This window comes from Phyllopteryx taeniolatus, chromosome 8 (genome assembly GCF_024500385.1).
Source record: "Phyllopteryx taeniolatus isolate TA_2022b chromosome 8, UOR_Ptae_1.2, whole genome shotgun sequence".
Classification (NCBI taxonomy): Eukaryota; Metazoa; Chordata; class Actinopteri; order Syngnathiformes; family Syngnathidae; genus Phyllopteryx; species Phyllopteryx taeniolatus.
The window spans coordinates 15826197-15842965 of NC_084509.1; the positions used below are offsets into that span (position 1 = coordinate 15826197).

Below are 16769 nucleotides of genomic sequence, written 5' to 3' on the forward strand. Positions count from 1 at the left end.
TCCACCTCTCTCATTCATGCACATACTGTATAATCTGTTTTACTTTGGTTAATCTTCATTTCTTTCCTTTCCAGTGCGTAACTCGACCCTTCCAACTGTTTCTCCACCTGCTCCCTGCTTTCACTGCAGATCACAATGTCATCTGCAAACATCATGGTCCATGGGGATTCCAGTCTAACCTCATCTGTCAGCCTATCCATCACCACTGCAAACAGGAAGGGGTTAAGGGCTGATCCCTGATGCAGTCCCACTTCCACCTTAAACTCCTCTGTCACACATACAGCACACCTTACCATTGTTCTACTGCCCTCATACATGTCCTGTACTATTTGAACATATTTCTCTGCCACACCAGACCTGCGCATGCAGTACCACAGTTCTCACAGCACACGTTTCCGCCATTCCATAAGAATCTTCTCACCTGCAAGAATTCTGTTGAACACCCTGGTCAAAAACTCCACAATCATCTCTTCTACATGCTTACATACTTCCACAGAAATGTCATCAGGACCAACTGCCTTTCCATTTTTCACACCCTCTTTAGTGCCTTTCTAACTCTCCCGTTACTAATCATTGCTACTTCCTGGTCCACCACACTTGCCTCTTCTACTCTCCCTTCTCTCTCATTTTCCTCCTTCATCAACTCCTCAAAGTATTATTTCCATCTATCCATCACACTACTGGCATCAGTCAACACACTTCCATCTTTATCCTTAATCCCCCTTACCTGCTGCACATCCTCCCCATTTCAATGTCTCTTTCCTTCCAACCTGTATAAATCTTTCTCTCCTTCTTTAGTGTCCAACCTGGCATACATGTCATCATATGCCTCTTGTTTGGCCTTTGCCAACTCTACCTTCACCCTACATTGCATCTCCATGTATTCCTGTCTCTTCTCCTTGGTCTTCTAAGCTCTTTCCTTTTGTATGATTTGCTGTACTTTAAGGTTCCACCACCAAGTCTCCTTCTCCCCTTTCCTACCAGAAGATACACCAAGTACTCTCCTGCCTGTTTCTCTGATCACCTTGGCTGTGGTGGTCCAGTCTTCCGGAAGCTCCTCCTGTCCACCGAGAACCTTTCTCACCGCTTCCCGAAAAGTCACACAAAACTCTTCCTTTCTCAGCATAGCCACTAATTACATTATACATAACACTCTCAATTTCAAGTTTCAGCCTCATTACTCGATCTGACACTCTTTTCACCTCCAAGACATTCTTAGCTAGCGCTAACTTTAAAGTAACCCCTACTCCATTTCTTTTCCTATCTACTCTATGGTAAAATAATTTAAACCCTGCCCCTAAACTTCTAGCCTTATGTCCTTTCTCCCTGCTCTGCTGGACACACAATGTATCAACCTTTCTCCTAATCATCATGTCAACCAACTCCCGAGCATTTCCCATCATAGTCATTGAGTCTCTAAATTGCCCCTAGGTGTGAATGTGAGTGCGGATGGTTGTTTGTTTATGTGTGCCCTGCGATTGGCTGGGAACCAGTTCAGGGTGTACCCCGCCTCCTGCCCGAAGATAGCTGGGATAGGCTCCAGCACTCCCGTGACCCTTGTGAGGATACGCGGCTCAGAAAATGGATGGATGGATGGATGGATGGATATTATTCAGATTACTTGTTGGGCTAATCTGGGACCTCGGGTGTTTTATTTTGTGCGAGATCCGGTGGAAATGTGTGTTGGTATGACAATTACATTTCTTAGATCCTTGAATACACATTATCACAAGCATACACAGAATCACAAAGACTTGCATGCAAACACATACAGTCACACAATGATACAGTATCTATCCTGCACACAATTACACACACAATTACACACCCACACACACGCACACACACACACACACAAAGAAAAAGTACAATGAGATCAAAGGAGTCTGTGTGAGGCTAACCCGTGTCGACATGCGTGAACCAGGAAGTGTTGGAATTGAGGTTGATGTACTCCAAAGTGACGGGCAGCGTGGGGCCAGTCCCCCGAGAGACACTGATGCACACCAGCGGGTACTCCTGCTGGGGGTCCAGCACCATCTCAAACACCCGCAAGGCATTGGTGAGGGGGAAGTCGAAATGCTAAGTTGATAGAGCAATATCATACTGGTTTGTAATGTGTTTTATTCCCCCCCCCACCCAAAAAAATCTCTCCTTGTTGCAACTCCGCTTACCTTGATGAGCATGAACTTTTTCATGGGCTCGTACCACTGCAGCAACACCACACTCGACTCCAGCGCGCAGCACAGGAAGTTGTCAGCTTCAAAGAGGAACATAAGAGTATCAAACAAAGTAGCAGGTGGAGGTGGAAGAGGTGTAGTTAGGAGGGGAAGAGAGGGGGAAGGTGTTGTAAGGAAAGACAGAGGCAGAGAGATTTATGACAGAAGGAGGAGAAAGGGGGAAAGTGTTGTAAGGGGAGGAGGAGGCAAAGATGTATATTAAAGAAAGGAGGAGAAATGGGCAAGGATATGCAGCTAGGAGACAAGGAAGGAGGAAAGTGTTGTTAGGAGAGGGGGAGGGAGGAAGGCATAGCAAGGAGAGGATGGGGCAAGGAGATGTAGTGAGGAGAGAGGGACAGAGGAAAGTTAAGTTCGGAGAAGAGTTGGCAAAAGGTATAATTAGGAGGGGAGGAGGTAAGGACGTGTAGTTAAGAAAGGAGGAGGAAGGTGTCATTAAGAGAGGAGGAGGAGCAGGGAGGAAGGCATAGTAGGGTGGGGATGAGGCAATGAGGTGTAGTTAGGAGAGAGACACAGAGGAAGGTGTAGTTAGGAGAGAGGAGGATATAAAAAGGTATAGTTCGGGGGTGAGGATTGTTGGTGGGTAGAGTTAGGAGAGGAAGAGAAGGAAGAAGGAGGTGTGGGAAGAAAGGGAGGATGGGGCAAGGAGGTTTAGTGAGGAGTGGAGAGAGGGCAAGAGGTGTAGTTAAGAGAAGTTGAGGAGGATAAAAAGGGGCAGGGGGTGTAGCTGTCCCTGAAGGCAACACCAGGAATACATCGATCACTGAGGTGTTGAAGGGTGAACTGTGATTTCAGACTGTCTCTGAAGGCAGCACCAAATGTGCTCATACAACACAGTATTTGTAGTATTTGAAGTACTTTTGCCATATTTGCCAGTACCGACTGAGCAGGTCCTGCAGCCTTTGGTGTCAGCAATTTTACACGTCACTGCACATTTCCTGAAGACACGAAACCCATTTCATAGGTGAGCTGAGGATGTTCAAAACACACGATGGAGATGGAGATGTGATGAAGCATCTGGCGTTACCGTGGCAACAGTAGATGAGTGGGCAGCGCCATCATCCTCTGGTCCCTACGAGCCTGCTCGTAAAGCTCCTTCAACGAATGGGAGTGAAGCTGTGAGGATTTACCTGGAAAACAAACAACAGGATCTTCTCTGAATACAGTATTTTCCTCAATATGTTTGTATGTATTTGGTGTGTTCCTCAAAATCCACAAGGATGAGATGAAGACTTACCCGATACGGACATGAGGACGTTGTGGCAGCAGTAGACCCAGGTGCACTTGCCAGGATACAACTGTATAGGAGGAAAACAGAGCGTCCGTTCAGCATCTTTTCCAGGAGACCAGCAGAAGAAATAATACATAAAAAAGTCTAAGGCATGACTGATCACATGCACACGCTCAATGTACGTTGTAGGAGCCATGAAACATTATTGCAATTGCTCTACTTGCCAGTTATTCATGATGACAGCCACCTTCCACAATAGATTAAATGGAACAATTAGAAATAATCCACAAAATCAACAAGGTCCGTGGCACACTCGAGAACATGTGCTGGTGCAATGGAGGTGTTGTATAAGAATATTGTGATCACTCCTCTGGCCAGTTTCACAGCCGCCTTGCACAATAGATATAAACAGAACAACTAAAGATACCGGAAAAAAGTCCACCACACACTAAGTTACACACAAATGTACTGGTGCAATGTACTGTACATGTCATATATTGTCAATCGCCCTCAAAATTCCTCATCTTGTCAGTTATTAAGGATAACTGCCAGTCAACACAAAATAAATAATCCATAAAGTCAAAAGAGTCCAAGGCACGCTTGGGAACATGTACTCGCTTAAGGAAGACGTCATTTAAAATGAATTTGATCACTCCTTCTCTCGCCAGTTAGTCGTGATAACTGCCATCTTGCACAATTAAAAAATAAATTCAAGGATTTGAAATTAAAAAAAAAAAAAAAACACAGCATAATCAGTCACGCTTGATCACATACACATGCTCAATGTATGGGTCTATAATTAATTAATATAATAAGTAATTAATCAGTAATATAATTATATACTGTATATTTCTTAATTATTTGTATTATTAGATTACTGTGATCGCTAGTCTCACTAGTTATTCAAAATCACCACCTCCTTGCACATTAGAAATAAACAGAACAAACACAAATAATCCACAAAATTAACAAAAAGAGTATACCAGCTCCATTGTGGCTTCTGAGCTGTTGAGGTTGAGTGTGTAGATGCCCTCCTCTGCACCCAGGATCAGGTGCTGGTCTGGATGGGGGGATCAGAGATGCAAAGATGGATCACACACACAAAAAAATAATTTGAAAAAGAAGAACATTCACTCTTTGGTACCTTTTGTTTCTGGGTGTTCCCAAGTGGTGGAGCACTTTACTTTAAGAGGGCAGCCCTGGAAGATCTTAAAGTAGATCTGCACCAGGAGGGAAGACATTGGACTGTACCATCTCAAGTAGTTTGCTGGGGTGCACTAAGACACACGTGAGCTCAGAGCCTGGATAGCTCAGTCGGTGGAGCATCGGACTCACTAAATTCCGTTAATAACGTCACTAAAAATCCAACACTAAAGTCCTTCAATAAAGTAAAAAATAGTCCAGTAATAAAGTTACTAAAGTCGATTGTCAATCGATAAAGTCACAAATGTTTTTCACTGAAGTCCATCCATACAATCACTACAATACATCAATAATGTTACTAAAATCAAAGTCAATCTCTAAAGTAACTGAAGTTCACCAATTAAGGTGTAAAATTCCATTACTAAAGTCACAATTTTACAAAATTCTATCTATAAAGTCACTTAAGTCCATTAATAAACTCATTGAAGTCCATCAATAAAGTGCATCAAGTTAATCAATACTGTCGCTAATGCATGAATAAAGTCGATACTTACCCAAGTCCACTAATAAAGCAAAAAAATCCTTACCAAAGTTTACTGGTATATTCAGTTTCGTAAGTACATCAATAAAGCCACTAAGAGACCATTAATTAATGTCTGTGAATATTTCATTAGTAAAGTAACTTAATTCCATCAATAAAGTAATTAAAGTGTATTGATAGTTCATCAAAAAAGTTGTAAAATTCCATCGCTAAAGCTGCACGAATCAATCACTAGTCAATAGTTAAGACCTTACATCCGTATATTGTTATTTGTTTCTGCTGGTCAGCCAAGTAACGCACTCTCAGAGCCTGGATAGCTCAGTTGGTTGAGCATCAGACTTTTAATCAGGTTCAAGTCCCTGTTCAGGCGATGCTACTTGCATGGGATGAAACAGAAAAATTAAATAACTTTAAAAAACATCACTGGAAGGATCAATGTCCTTGAAACATACTTTACAGCTCAATGAATGACTATCTTTGCAACAACAAAATTTGTTGTATTAGATCAAGTACCTAATGAAGTGGCCAGTGAGTTTATATGAGCGTGTTTTGTATTCAGTGGTGGGAACTCCTCTTCCTCTTGCTCGTCACCTCTGAGAGGAGCATAGGGCTAGCCTCTCTCGCTCCAGTTGGAACCATGTCACTTCCGCCCTGCCTTGGTATCCCACCTCCAGCTGTTTTTGGGCCTTCCAAACTTCTGCGTTCCCTGGAGGTTCCATGTCAGGGCCTGGCGTGATGGTATCAATTGGTTTACGTAAGGTGTGGCCAATTCATCCCCACTTCCGCCTCTAAATCTGTCTCTCTGCTGCCTCCTGATTTTCTCTCTGCCGCAGTTCCTGGTTGCTGAATTTGTCGATTTGTGATGGGAAGTAATGAAGTACAAATCCTATGTGGTAGATTATTTGGGTATCTGTACTTTACATAAGTATCCACTTTTCTGATGACTACTTTTACTCCCTACATTTGAACACACAGATCTGTTCTCAATAATGTGACTTAAGTCCATCAAAAAAGTCAATGGTCATCCAATAGAGTAAATCAATAAAGTCACTAAAGTCTATCATTGAAGTCATGCAGTCAAACAATAGTTAATTGTCCATTGATATAGTCCATTAAAACTCACAAGAGTTTTGATGAGAGGACTCACGCACTTGGCAGGGTCCTGAGAAACACACACACACACACACACACACAGACGAGAAGGTTAAAGTGTAATCATAAGAGAGAGTGGTCTTCTGTACTTAGATTCATACCTTTGATGAGGGCTGCTGGTGTCTGCGTCTGCTTTTCGGAGGCAGCTCAGGGGGTAACACATCATGGTCGTTCAACTGGAAGGACACAGGATCTGCATCACACACACACACACACACACACACACACACACATACAATTCCCCCAATCAAGTTCATCAGTAAAGTCACTGAAGTCCATCAATGAAGTCACTAAACAATATCGTCAAGGTCCATTAAAAAGCCTTCTAAATAAATTTACTAAACTCAATCACTAAAGTCACTCAATGAAGTCGCTAAAATTGCTCAATAATGTCACTGAAGTCCATCAATCATGTCATTAAATAAAGTCACGGATAACATCCTTAAACTCCCTCAATACAATTACTGCATAGTCACAAATGTCCATCAATACATTTCTTCAATCAAGTCACAAAATAAAATTAATGAAGTCCATCAGTAAAGTCAGTAAAATCCACTCACCATCTCACTAAATAATGTCACTCAAGTCCGTCAATAATGTCACTAAATAAAGTTACAAAAGATCATGACTAAAGTCACTAAAGTCCATTAATAGAGTCACTAAATAATGTCAATAAGTCTATCAATACAGTCACTAAATAATGTCACCAAAGTCCATCCATAAAGTCACTCAAGTCTCTAATGTCCGTCAATAATATCCAACTAAACTATCCATCCATCCATTTACTGAGCCGCTTCTCCTCACTAGGGTCGCGGGCGTGCTGGAGCCTATCCCAGCTATTATCGGGCAGGCGGCGGGGTACACCCTGAACTGGTTGCCAGCCAATCGCAGGGCACATACAAACAAACAACCATTCGCACTCACACTCACACCTACGGGCAATTTAGAGTTCTCAATTCACCTACCACGCATGTTTTTGGGATGTGGGAGGAAACCGGAGTGCCTGGAGAAAACCCAAGCAGGCACGGGGAGAACATGCAAATTCCACACAGGCGGGGCCGGGGCTTGAACCCCGGTTCTCAGAACTGTGAGGCAGACGCTCTAACCAGTCGTTCACAGTGCCTCCATAATGCCACTAGTCCATCGATAAATTATATAATGTACATAAATAATACCACTAAAGTTCATAAATAAAGTCACTAAATAATGTCACCAAAGTCAATCAGTAAAATCTCTAATATCCATAAATAATGCAAAAAAAAGTCTTAAATGTCCATAAATAATGTCACTAAAGTCCACCGATAAATTCTCTAATGTCCATAAATAATGCCACTGAAGTCCATCAATAAAATAACCAAAGCCCACCAAAGCCCATCAGTAAATAAATTCATTAAATAAAATGAGTCAAGTGCATATGTGTGCGCATGTGTCTGACCTGACTGTCTCATGAGTCGCGGGTGTGGAGCTGCTCTGAGGTGTGTCCCACTGGACGTCCTAACGAGGGGCAAGGGGACGCACAGTGAGGAAGGTTTTACCGCACCATTGTCTTCCACCAAAATGATTTCTTCTGAGCTCAAACGCACTTTGGGCTACACTCACACACACACACACACACACACACACACACACACACACACACACTGATTAATTTACTTACTGTACTACTAAAGGTTCTATGAATTGATGTGCTTGTTTGTTTACCCTGGGGGGAAGTGGAGGTGGCATTTGGTTTGGTGGCATTGTGACACTGTGGGCAGGCAGAGAGAGTGGATCAAATGAGTGAGTGAGTGAGTGAGTGAGTGAGTGAGTGAGATGAGGATGAGGATGAAGATGATGATGATGATGGAGCTCCTATGCAAGAGGGCTAGAGGAAGACCTAAGAGAAGGTTGATAGATGTAGTGAGGGAATACATGAGGGCAGTTGGTGTGACAGAGGAGGATGCCAAAAATAGGCTTACATTGAAAAGGACGACGCACTGTGGTGACCCCTAACAGGACAACCCGAAAGGAAAAGAAGAAAGAAGAAGATTGTGTAAAGAATATTGTCACATCTGTTAATACAGTTTGTCGCTACATCTACAAATGCAAGTTAAAATTCTACCATGCAAAGAGAAAGCCATATATCAACAACACTCAGAATTATTGCCGCTTTCTCTGAACCTGCGCTCATCTGAGATAGACTGACGCAAAGTACAAAAGTGTGCTGTGGTCTGACGAGTCCACGTTTCAAATTGGGGTTTTTTGTTTGTTTTGTTTTCGGAAATTATCAACATTGCGTCCTCTGGACCATCCAGATTGTTATTAGCGCAAACTTCAAAAGCCAGCATCTGTGATGGTATGGGGGTGTGTTAGTGCCCATGGCATGGGTACTTGGCACATCTCGGAAGACATCATTAATGCTGAAAGGTACATACAGGTTTTGGAGCAACATATACTGCCATCCAAGCAAAGTATTTTTCAGGGACATCCCTGTTTATTTCAGTAAGACAATGCCATAATGTTACAACAGCTGGCTTTGTAGCAAAAGAGCCCAAGCACTAAACTGACTTGCCAGCAGTCCAGAACTGTCTCCCATTGAAAATGTATGGCGCATTATGAAGTACAAAATACCACAACGGACTCCCTGGACTGTTGAGCATCTGAAGTTGTACATCAAGCAAGAATGGAAAAGAACTCCACCTACAAAGCTTCAACAATTAGTGTCCTCAGTTCCCAAACGCTGATTTAGTGTTGTTAAAAGGAAAGGTAATGTAACACAAAAAATATTTTCTTTAAAAATCGGTTTATCAATTTGAACATTAAGTATCTTGTCTTTGTAGTGTATTCACTTGAATATAGGTTGAAAAGGATTTTCAAATCATTGTATTCGGTTTATATTTACATTTTACACAACGTCACAACTTCATTGGAAAAGAAAACATTAAATTTTTGGCTAAAAAGATACAACTGTGTGTGCGTACGTGTGCGCATGCGCGTGTGTGTGTGTGTGTGTGTGCGTGTGTGCGTGTGTGTGTGAGAGAGAGAGGGGTGCTTACGCAGCCACATCATCATAGTCATCGTCTGAAGAATCTGAGTCCTTGTCCCTGACACACAAAATGAGCACTTAAAACACATTGTGGCGAGTGTGTGTATACGTATGTGTGTGTGGATGTGTGCGTGCATGTGTGTACCTCACAGAATGTGTGTTGATGCCATGTGAGCTTCCGGAACTCATCATCTGCACAAAAAACATTTTAACAATGTCAATGTAGCATTGTATGATTAAATGTATGTGAATGTATGCAAGGATGCACAGGTGTCTAAAGTCTCACAGTTGTATGTTCTGATTCTTTCTTCACAGGTGTCTGAGAGTAGACTTGCTCCACTGCAACATTATTACACACAACGTTAATTTAAACAAATCAAGTTGTAAAGTTGTAAAGTAGTAAATATTCATTCTCTAGTTTGGCTACAAAATAAATACATGGCCATTTGTGAGCATGACTGATAGCAAGACAATGTTTATAATATTAAGTCTACTGAGTTACAACAGTTCATCTATAGTTAATAAAGTCAATCAATAAAATCACGAGTCCACCACCATGCTCTTCTTCAATATTGCGCTTGTCGTTTGGGCAAGTCTAACCTGCATGGCTCCGTTGGTAGAGGATCAAACTTTTAGTCTGAGGGTCTATGATTGAAATCACTGTTCAAGTGACCTTACCTTATTACACAATATGAGATAACCCCCCCAAAAAATATTTTCAAAACTCATTACTGTAGAGAAAAAATGTCCTTGTATTATATCAATACTCTAACTCGGCAGATCTTTTGCACTGGGTGAGAGAATTAATAAAGTACTCAAAGTCTGTAAATAGTCATTAAAGTCCATGAATAAAGTTGTTAAAGTAAATCAATAAAGTCCATAAATAAAGTTATGAAAGTTTACAAATAAAGTTAATAAATAAATTGGGTGAGAATGAGTATGAGAGAATTAATAAAATACTCAAAGTCTGTATATAAAGTCACTCAAGTCCATTAATAAAGTTATTAAAGTCCATCAATAAAGTATCTAAAGTTAATAAATAAAGTCCATGAAGTCATGAAAGTTTATAAATAAAGTTAATAAATAAATAATAGTGCATTGACTGTAACATTGATGGTCACTCTTCCCAGATTTCATCGTGTCGCCATATCAACAAGGGGAAATAATACATTAGATTGTGTGTACACAAACATTTGCGATGCATATAGAGCACTTGTCTGCCCCCACCTTGGCTAGTCCAACCACATCTCCATCTTGCTTGCACCAGCCTACAGCCCAATGAGGGAATGGGCCAAGCCCACAGGCAGAAGTATGTATAAAAATGCAATTAATTGTGATCAAACTTTTCCATCCAATTTTTACTCGCTACCCAGCCCTAATATCCAGTGGGTACGGAAAGTTTTCAGACCCCCTTAAATGTTTCACTCTTTGTTATATTGCAGCCGTTTGTTAAAAACATTTAAGTTCATTTTCCGCCTCATTTATGTATTGACATATTGACAGGAAAAAAAATGAATTGTTGAAATTTTCGCTGATTTATTAAAAAAGAAAAACTGAAATACCACACACACCTGCGCAGTGACACTCATAATTAACTCGGGTGCTGTCCATTTCTTCTGATCATCCTTGAGATGGTTCTACACCTTCATTCACTGTGTCTGATTATACTGATTGGACTTGATTAGGAAAGCCACACCCCTTACAGCTCACAGTGCATGTAAGAGCAAATGACAATCATGAGATCAAAGGAACTGCCTGAAGAGCTCAGAGACAGAATTGTGACAGGGCACAGATCTGGCCAAGGTTAAAAAAAAAAATTCTGCTGCACTTAAGGTTCCTAAGAGCACAGTGACCTCCAGAGATGGGCGAAAGTTCTAGAAAGTCAACCATCACTGCAGCCCTCCACCAGTTGGGGCTTTATGGCAGAGTGGCCCGACGGAAGCCTCTCCTCAGTGCAAGACACATGAAAGTCCGCATGGAGTTTGCTAAAAAAAAAAAAAACACCTGAAGGACTCCAAGATGGTGAGAAATAAAATTCTCTGGTCTGATGAGACTAAGATAGAAATTGATGGCCTTAGTCTAAGCGGTATGTGTGGAGAAAACCAGGCACTGCACATCACCTGTCCAATACAGTCCCAACAGTGAAGCATGGTGGTGGCAGCATCATGCTGTGGTGGTGTTTTTCAGCTGCAAGACAATGACTCAAAGCACACAGCTAAATTAACGAAGGAGTGGCTTCAGAACAACTCCGTGATGGCCCTGACTTAAACCCAATTGAGCATCTCTGGAGAGACCTGAAAATGGCTGTCCACCAACGTTCACCATCCAACCTGACAGAACTGGAGAGGATCAGCAAGGAATGGCAGATGATCCCCAAATCCAAGTGTGAAAAACTTGTTGCATCATTCCCAAAGACTCATGGCTGTATTACCTCAAAAGGGTGCTTCTACTAAATACTGAGCAAAGGGTCTGAATACTTATGGCGGTGTGATATTTCAGTTTTTCTTTTTTAATAAACCTGCAAAAATCTCAATAATTCAGTTTTTCTGTCAAGATGGGGTGCTGTGTGTACATTAATGTGGAAAAAATGAATTTAAATGATTTTAGCAAATGGTTGCAACATAAAAAAAAAAGAACGAAAAATTTACGGGGGTCTGAATACTTTCCGTACCCACAGAGCATCAGACTATTAATCTGATGGTCCAGGGTTCAAGTCCCTGTTCACGCAGTTTTACATGAACTGGAACTCCTTGCAACATTCTTCATTTCCTTTTGGCTTGTCCCATGAGAGTTCACCACAGCGTGTCATTCTTTTCCGTGCAAGCCTATCTTCTGCATCCTCCTCTCTATCCCCAACTGCCCTCATGTCTTCCCTCACTACATCCATCAACCTCTCTTTGGTCTTCCGCTAGCTCTCTTTCCTGGCAGCTCCATCCTCATCATCCTTCTACCAATATACTCTCTCTGTGTCCTCTGGACATGTCCTAACCATCAAAGTCTGCTCTGTCTAACTTTTTCTCTAAAACATCTAACCTTGCCCGTCCCTCTGATGAGCTCATTTCTAATCTTATCCAACCTGGTCACTCCAAGAGAGAACCTCAATGTCTTCATTTTCACCACCTCCAGCTCTGCTTCCTGTTGTCTCTTCAGTGCCACAGTCTCTAATCCATACATCATGGCTGGGCTCATCACTGTCTTATAAACCTTCATTCTTGCAGAGAGTCTTCTGTCACATAACACACCTGACACCTTCCCGCCACCCGTTCCAACCTGCTTGGACCCGTTTTTCACTTCATTACCACACACACAATTGCTCTGGACTGTTGACCCCAAGTATTTAAAGTCCTCCACCCTCGCTATATCTCTTCTCCCTGTAGCACTCTTCCCCCTCCTCCCCTCTCATTCGCACATATATTCTGTGTTACTTTGGACAATCTTCAATCCTCTCCTTTCCAGTGCATGGCTCCACCTTTCTAACTGTTTCTCCACCTGCTCCCTGCTTTCACTGCAGATCACAATGTCTTTTGAGAACATCATTGTACATGTGGATTCCAGTCCTCATCTGTCAGCCTATCCATCACCACTGAAAACAGGAAGGGGCTCAGAGCTGATCCCTGATGCTGTCCCACCTCCACCTTCAACTCCTCTGTCACACCTACAGCACCCCTCACCACTGTTCTGCTGCCCTCATACATGTCCTGTACTATTGCAACGTACTTCTCTGCCACTCCAAACTTCCAGATGCAGTACCCCAGTTCCTCTCTGGGGACTCTGTCATAGGCTTTCTCAAGATCTAAAAAGACACAATGTAGCTCCTTCAGACCTTCTCTAAAATTCTCCACCAACACCCTCAAGGCAAATAATGCATCTACGGTACTCTTTCTGGGCATGAAACCATACTGTTGCTCGCAAATACTCACTTCTGTCCTGAATCTAGCCTCCACTACTTGTCCCCATAACTTAATTGTGTGGCTCATCAACTTTATTCCTCTATAGTTCCCACAGCGCTGCACATCACCCTTGTTCTTAAAATTGGGGACCAGCACACTTTTCCTCCATTCCTCAGGCATCTTCTCGCCCGCTATAATTCTATTCAACAACCTGGTCAAAAACTCCACTCCTCAAAGTATTCTTTCTATCTATCTGGCACACTACTGGCATCAGTCAACAAATTTCCATCTCTATCCTTAATCACCCTAACCTTCTGCACATCCTTCCCATCTCTATCCCTCTGTCTGACCAAACTATATACGTAGATCTTTTTCTACTTCTTTAGTGTGCAACCTGGCCTACATGTCATCATATGCCTCTTGTTTGGCCTTTGCCACCTCTACCGTCGCCCTACGTCGCATCTCCATGTATTCCTTTCTCCTCTCCTCAGTTCTCCAGTGTCGCACTTCCTTGTATATGTCCACTTTCCTTGTGTAATTTCCTGTACTTTGAGGTTCCACCATCAAGTCTCCTTCTCCCCTTTTCTAACAGAAGATACACCAAGTACTCTCCTACCTGTCTCTCTCATCACCTTGGTTGTAGTGGTCCAGTCTTCTGGAAGCTCCTCCTGTCCACTGAGAGCCTGTCTCACCTCTTCTCGAAAAGCCGCACAAAACTCTACCTTTCTCAGCTTCCACCATATGGTTCTCTGCTCTGCCTTAATCTTCTCAATCTTACTCCTCCATGTTTCTACCTCCGCTTTTGTAGGTGACCCTATGTTTCTGCCTCTTTTGGAAGAAAGTGTTCACTACAGCCATTTCCATTCTTTTTGCACAGTCTCCCGCCATCTGTCCCTCCAATTTCCTTTCCTGGATGCTGAACTTACCCATCACTTCTTCATCACCCCGGTTTTCTTCACCAACATGTCCATTACAATCTGCATCAATCACAACTCTCTCTCTCTGTCTGGGATGCTCAGAACTACTTCGTCTAGCTCCTTCCAGAATTTCTCTTTCACCTTTAGGTCACATCCTACCTGTGGGGCATAACCACTAATTACATTATACATAACACCCTCAATTTCAAGTTTCAGCCTCATCACTCGATCTGACACTCTTTTCACCTCCAAGACATTTTTAGCTAACTCTTCCTTTAAAATAACCCCTACTCCATTTATTTTCCTATCTACTCCATAATAAAATTATTTAAACCATGCCCCTAAACTTCTACCCTTAAGTCCTTTCTCCCTGCTCTGCTGGACACACAATGTATCAACCTTTCTCCTAATCATCATGTCAACGAACTCCCGAGCATTTCCCATCATAGTCCCAACATTTCAAGTCCCCACATTCAGTTCTAGGCTCTGTGCTTTCCTCTTCTCTTTCTGCTGAAGAACCTGCTTTCCACCTCTCCTTCGTCTTCGTTCTTGTAATATATTGTTAATAAATATTTATAGTATATATATAATATATACTAAAGTATATCAATACATAAAGTCACTCAAGTCAATAATAAAGTCACTCAAACCCATCGCTGAAGTCCATGAATAAAGACAGTCAAGTCTGTCAGTAAGGCACTAAAGTCCGTCAATAAAGTCCATTAATAATCTCTAAAGTGCACCAATAAACTACATAAACAAAGTCACTAAACTCCATTAATAAAGTAAATAAAGACCTTAAAGTCCATCAATAAACTCAATAAATAATAAAGCTCAAGGTGCTCAGGTGATATTAACCATTATAGGAAGCTCCTTGTAACATGTAGTTGTTGAACAACGATTATCTTTTAACAGTAGAACTTCAACATTGGCTTCCGTTACATTATGTACCTAAGAAAGTGGCTGGTCAGTGTAAGGTGTATATATGAAAGTGTGTCATCTTACCCTTTGTGTGTGAGTGTTTCCTCTCGGCCCAGTTGTGTTTGTTGATGGACTGGATCCTCTTCAATGATCTGGGCACACTCATCTTTGATGCACACAAACAAAGTCAACATTCTCAATGTAGAAATACAATTGGAGACAGTCAAGTATTGTGTACTGATTGACTTAAGTTGGTTTCAAATGGATTTTAAAGCTGAACTGGAGCAGTGAAGTCAAATTGTTGTCACGACGTTAGTAAATCAGACCTCCATTTCGTCGTCATCTGTCGCTGAGCTGAACTTGAGATTCTCGGGGTGTCGACACTTCTCCAATAGGTCCAGAGTCAGCGCCCGACTCAGACTCTGCTGGCTCAGGAACATGTGCTGGGAAAAAAGAGTGGACGCAAGAAAAAGAAAGCCTAGGTTACAGTTTCAAAAAAGAGTTGGGGCTTTAAAGTAGGATTTCAAACTTGGCTTAGCTTTTCAAATTAGCTTTTAAAGTCAGATTTAGGGTTTCAAGTTTGTGTTTCAAGCCTAGGTGAGGGTTTCATAGAAGGCTTAGCGTTTCAAATTAGGGTTCCAAGCCAGGGTTAGGGTTTCATGTTAGGGTTTCAAGCCAGGGTTAGGGTTTCAAAATGGAGTTTTGAGTCTTGGTTAGAGTTTCAATTTTGGGTTTCAAGGCAGGCTTAGTGTTTCAAATTGAGGGTTTCAAGGTAGATTGGATGACTGACTGAGAGCATCTTGGAGGCGCTTGGTCTCTTCTTGGGGTTCTTCACCAGCACAGCCTTCACAAAGTTGTAGAACATGGATGACCTGTACATCAATAAAGTCCTAAATGTCAATATCAATAAAGTCACAAAGGTATAATAATAAAGTCAGGGTTTAAAGTCCATTAATAAAGTCACTAAAATCCATCACTGAAGTCCACCAATAAAGCCACAAAAGTACAAAAGTCAATTAATAAAGTCATGAAGGTTCCTCACTAAAGTCCATCAGTGATGTCACTAAAAGGTTCACTATAGTCCATTAATAAAGTCACTAAAATCCATCAATGAAGTCCATCAATAAAGTCACTCGTGCATCAATAGGCACTTAAGTCCATTAATAAAGTCTCAAAATTCAACCACTCAAATCTGTCAATAACAGAGGTGTGGACTCGAGTCACATGACTTGGACTCGAGTCAGACTCGAGTCATGAATTTGATGACTTGAGACTCGACTTGACAACATATTTTAAAAGACTTGCAACTCTTGAAGTCATGAGTCATTGCTGTTCAAGTTCAAGTCGAGTTGCAAGTCTTTTAATACAGTATATTGTCAAGTCGAGTCTAAAGTATGACTCGAGTCCAAGTCATGTGATTCGAGTCCACACCTCTGCTAATTGCAGTACTAATGGATGCAAATTCAAATTTATGACAGGTCTCTTTAATGTCACTTCAGAAATAAAGTGAGAAAAAGTAAGTCGTAGCATAGCATTTTCATAGAATAACTGAAAACATACTATCAATCGGTTTTGAAGGGGCAATATACTATGCCCCCCTCCTTGACGATTGGCTTTGAAGGTGCAAACATTTTGATCATCCCCCTAGTTCTCCTATAAAGGCACATGTTTATCAAATTTGTTTTGATAAATAAATGGGGATTTTAAAATATATG

The 16769-nt window shown here is 41.7% G+C and overlaps 1 protein-coding gene across 7 annotated transcripts in view; it reads right to left on the bottom strand.

Moving 5' to 3' along the window:
* LOC133482210 (mitogen-activated protein kinase kinase kinase kinase 5-like) overlaps positions 1-16769 on the bottom strand; it is a 30294-nt gene that overhangs the window by 6646 nt on the left and 6879 nt on the right. For 2 of the 7 annotated variants that reach the window (XM_061782091.1, XM_061782088.1), the window contains exons 11-28: positions 15845-15926; positions 15381-15497; positions 15139-15220; positions 9613-9665; positions 9472-9518; positions 9337-9384; positions 8260-8289; positions 8003-8048; positions 7737-7890; positions 6403-6494; positions 6273-6311; positions 4610-4685; positions 4449-4525; positions 3472-3532; positions 3262-3364; positions 3093-3172; positions 2172-2257; positions 1902-2079 (exon numbers count right to left, since the gene is read on the bottom strand). In XM_061782091.1, the coding sequence (XP_061638075.1) occupies positions 1902-2079; positions 2172-2257; positions 3093-3172; positions 3262-3364; positions 3472-3532; positions 4449-4525; positions 4610-4685; positions 6273-6311; positions 6403-6494; positions 7737-7890; positions 8003-8048; positions 8260-8289; positions 9337-9384; positions 9472-9518; positions 9613-9665; positions 15139-15220; positions 15381-15497; positions 15845-15926 (1451 nt within the window). The remainder of the gene's footprint in view (positions 1-1901; positions 2080-2171; positions 2258-3092; positions 3173-3261; positions 3365-3471; positions 3533-4448; positions 4526-4609; positions 4686-6272; positions 6312-6402; positions 6495-7736; positions 7891-8002; positions 8049-8259; positions 8290-9336; positions 9385-9471; positions 9519-9612; positions 9666-15138; positions 15221-15380; positions 15498-15844; positions 15927-16769) is intronic. The other 5 variants (XM_061782089.1, XM_061782094.1, XM_061782090.1 and 2 more) reach the window with 5 other exon arrangements.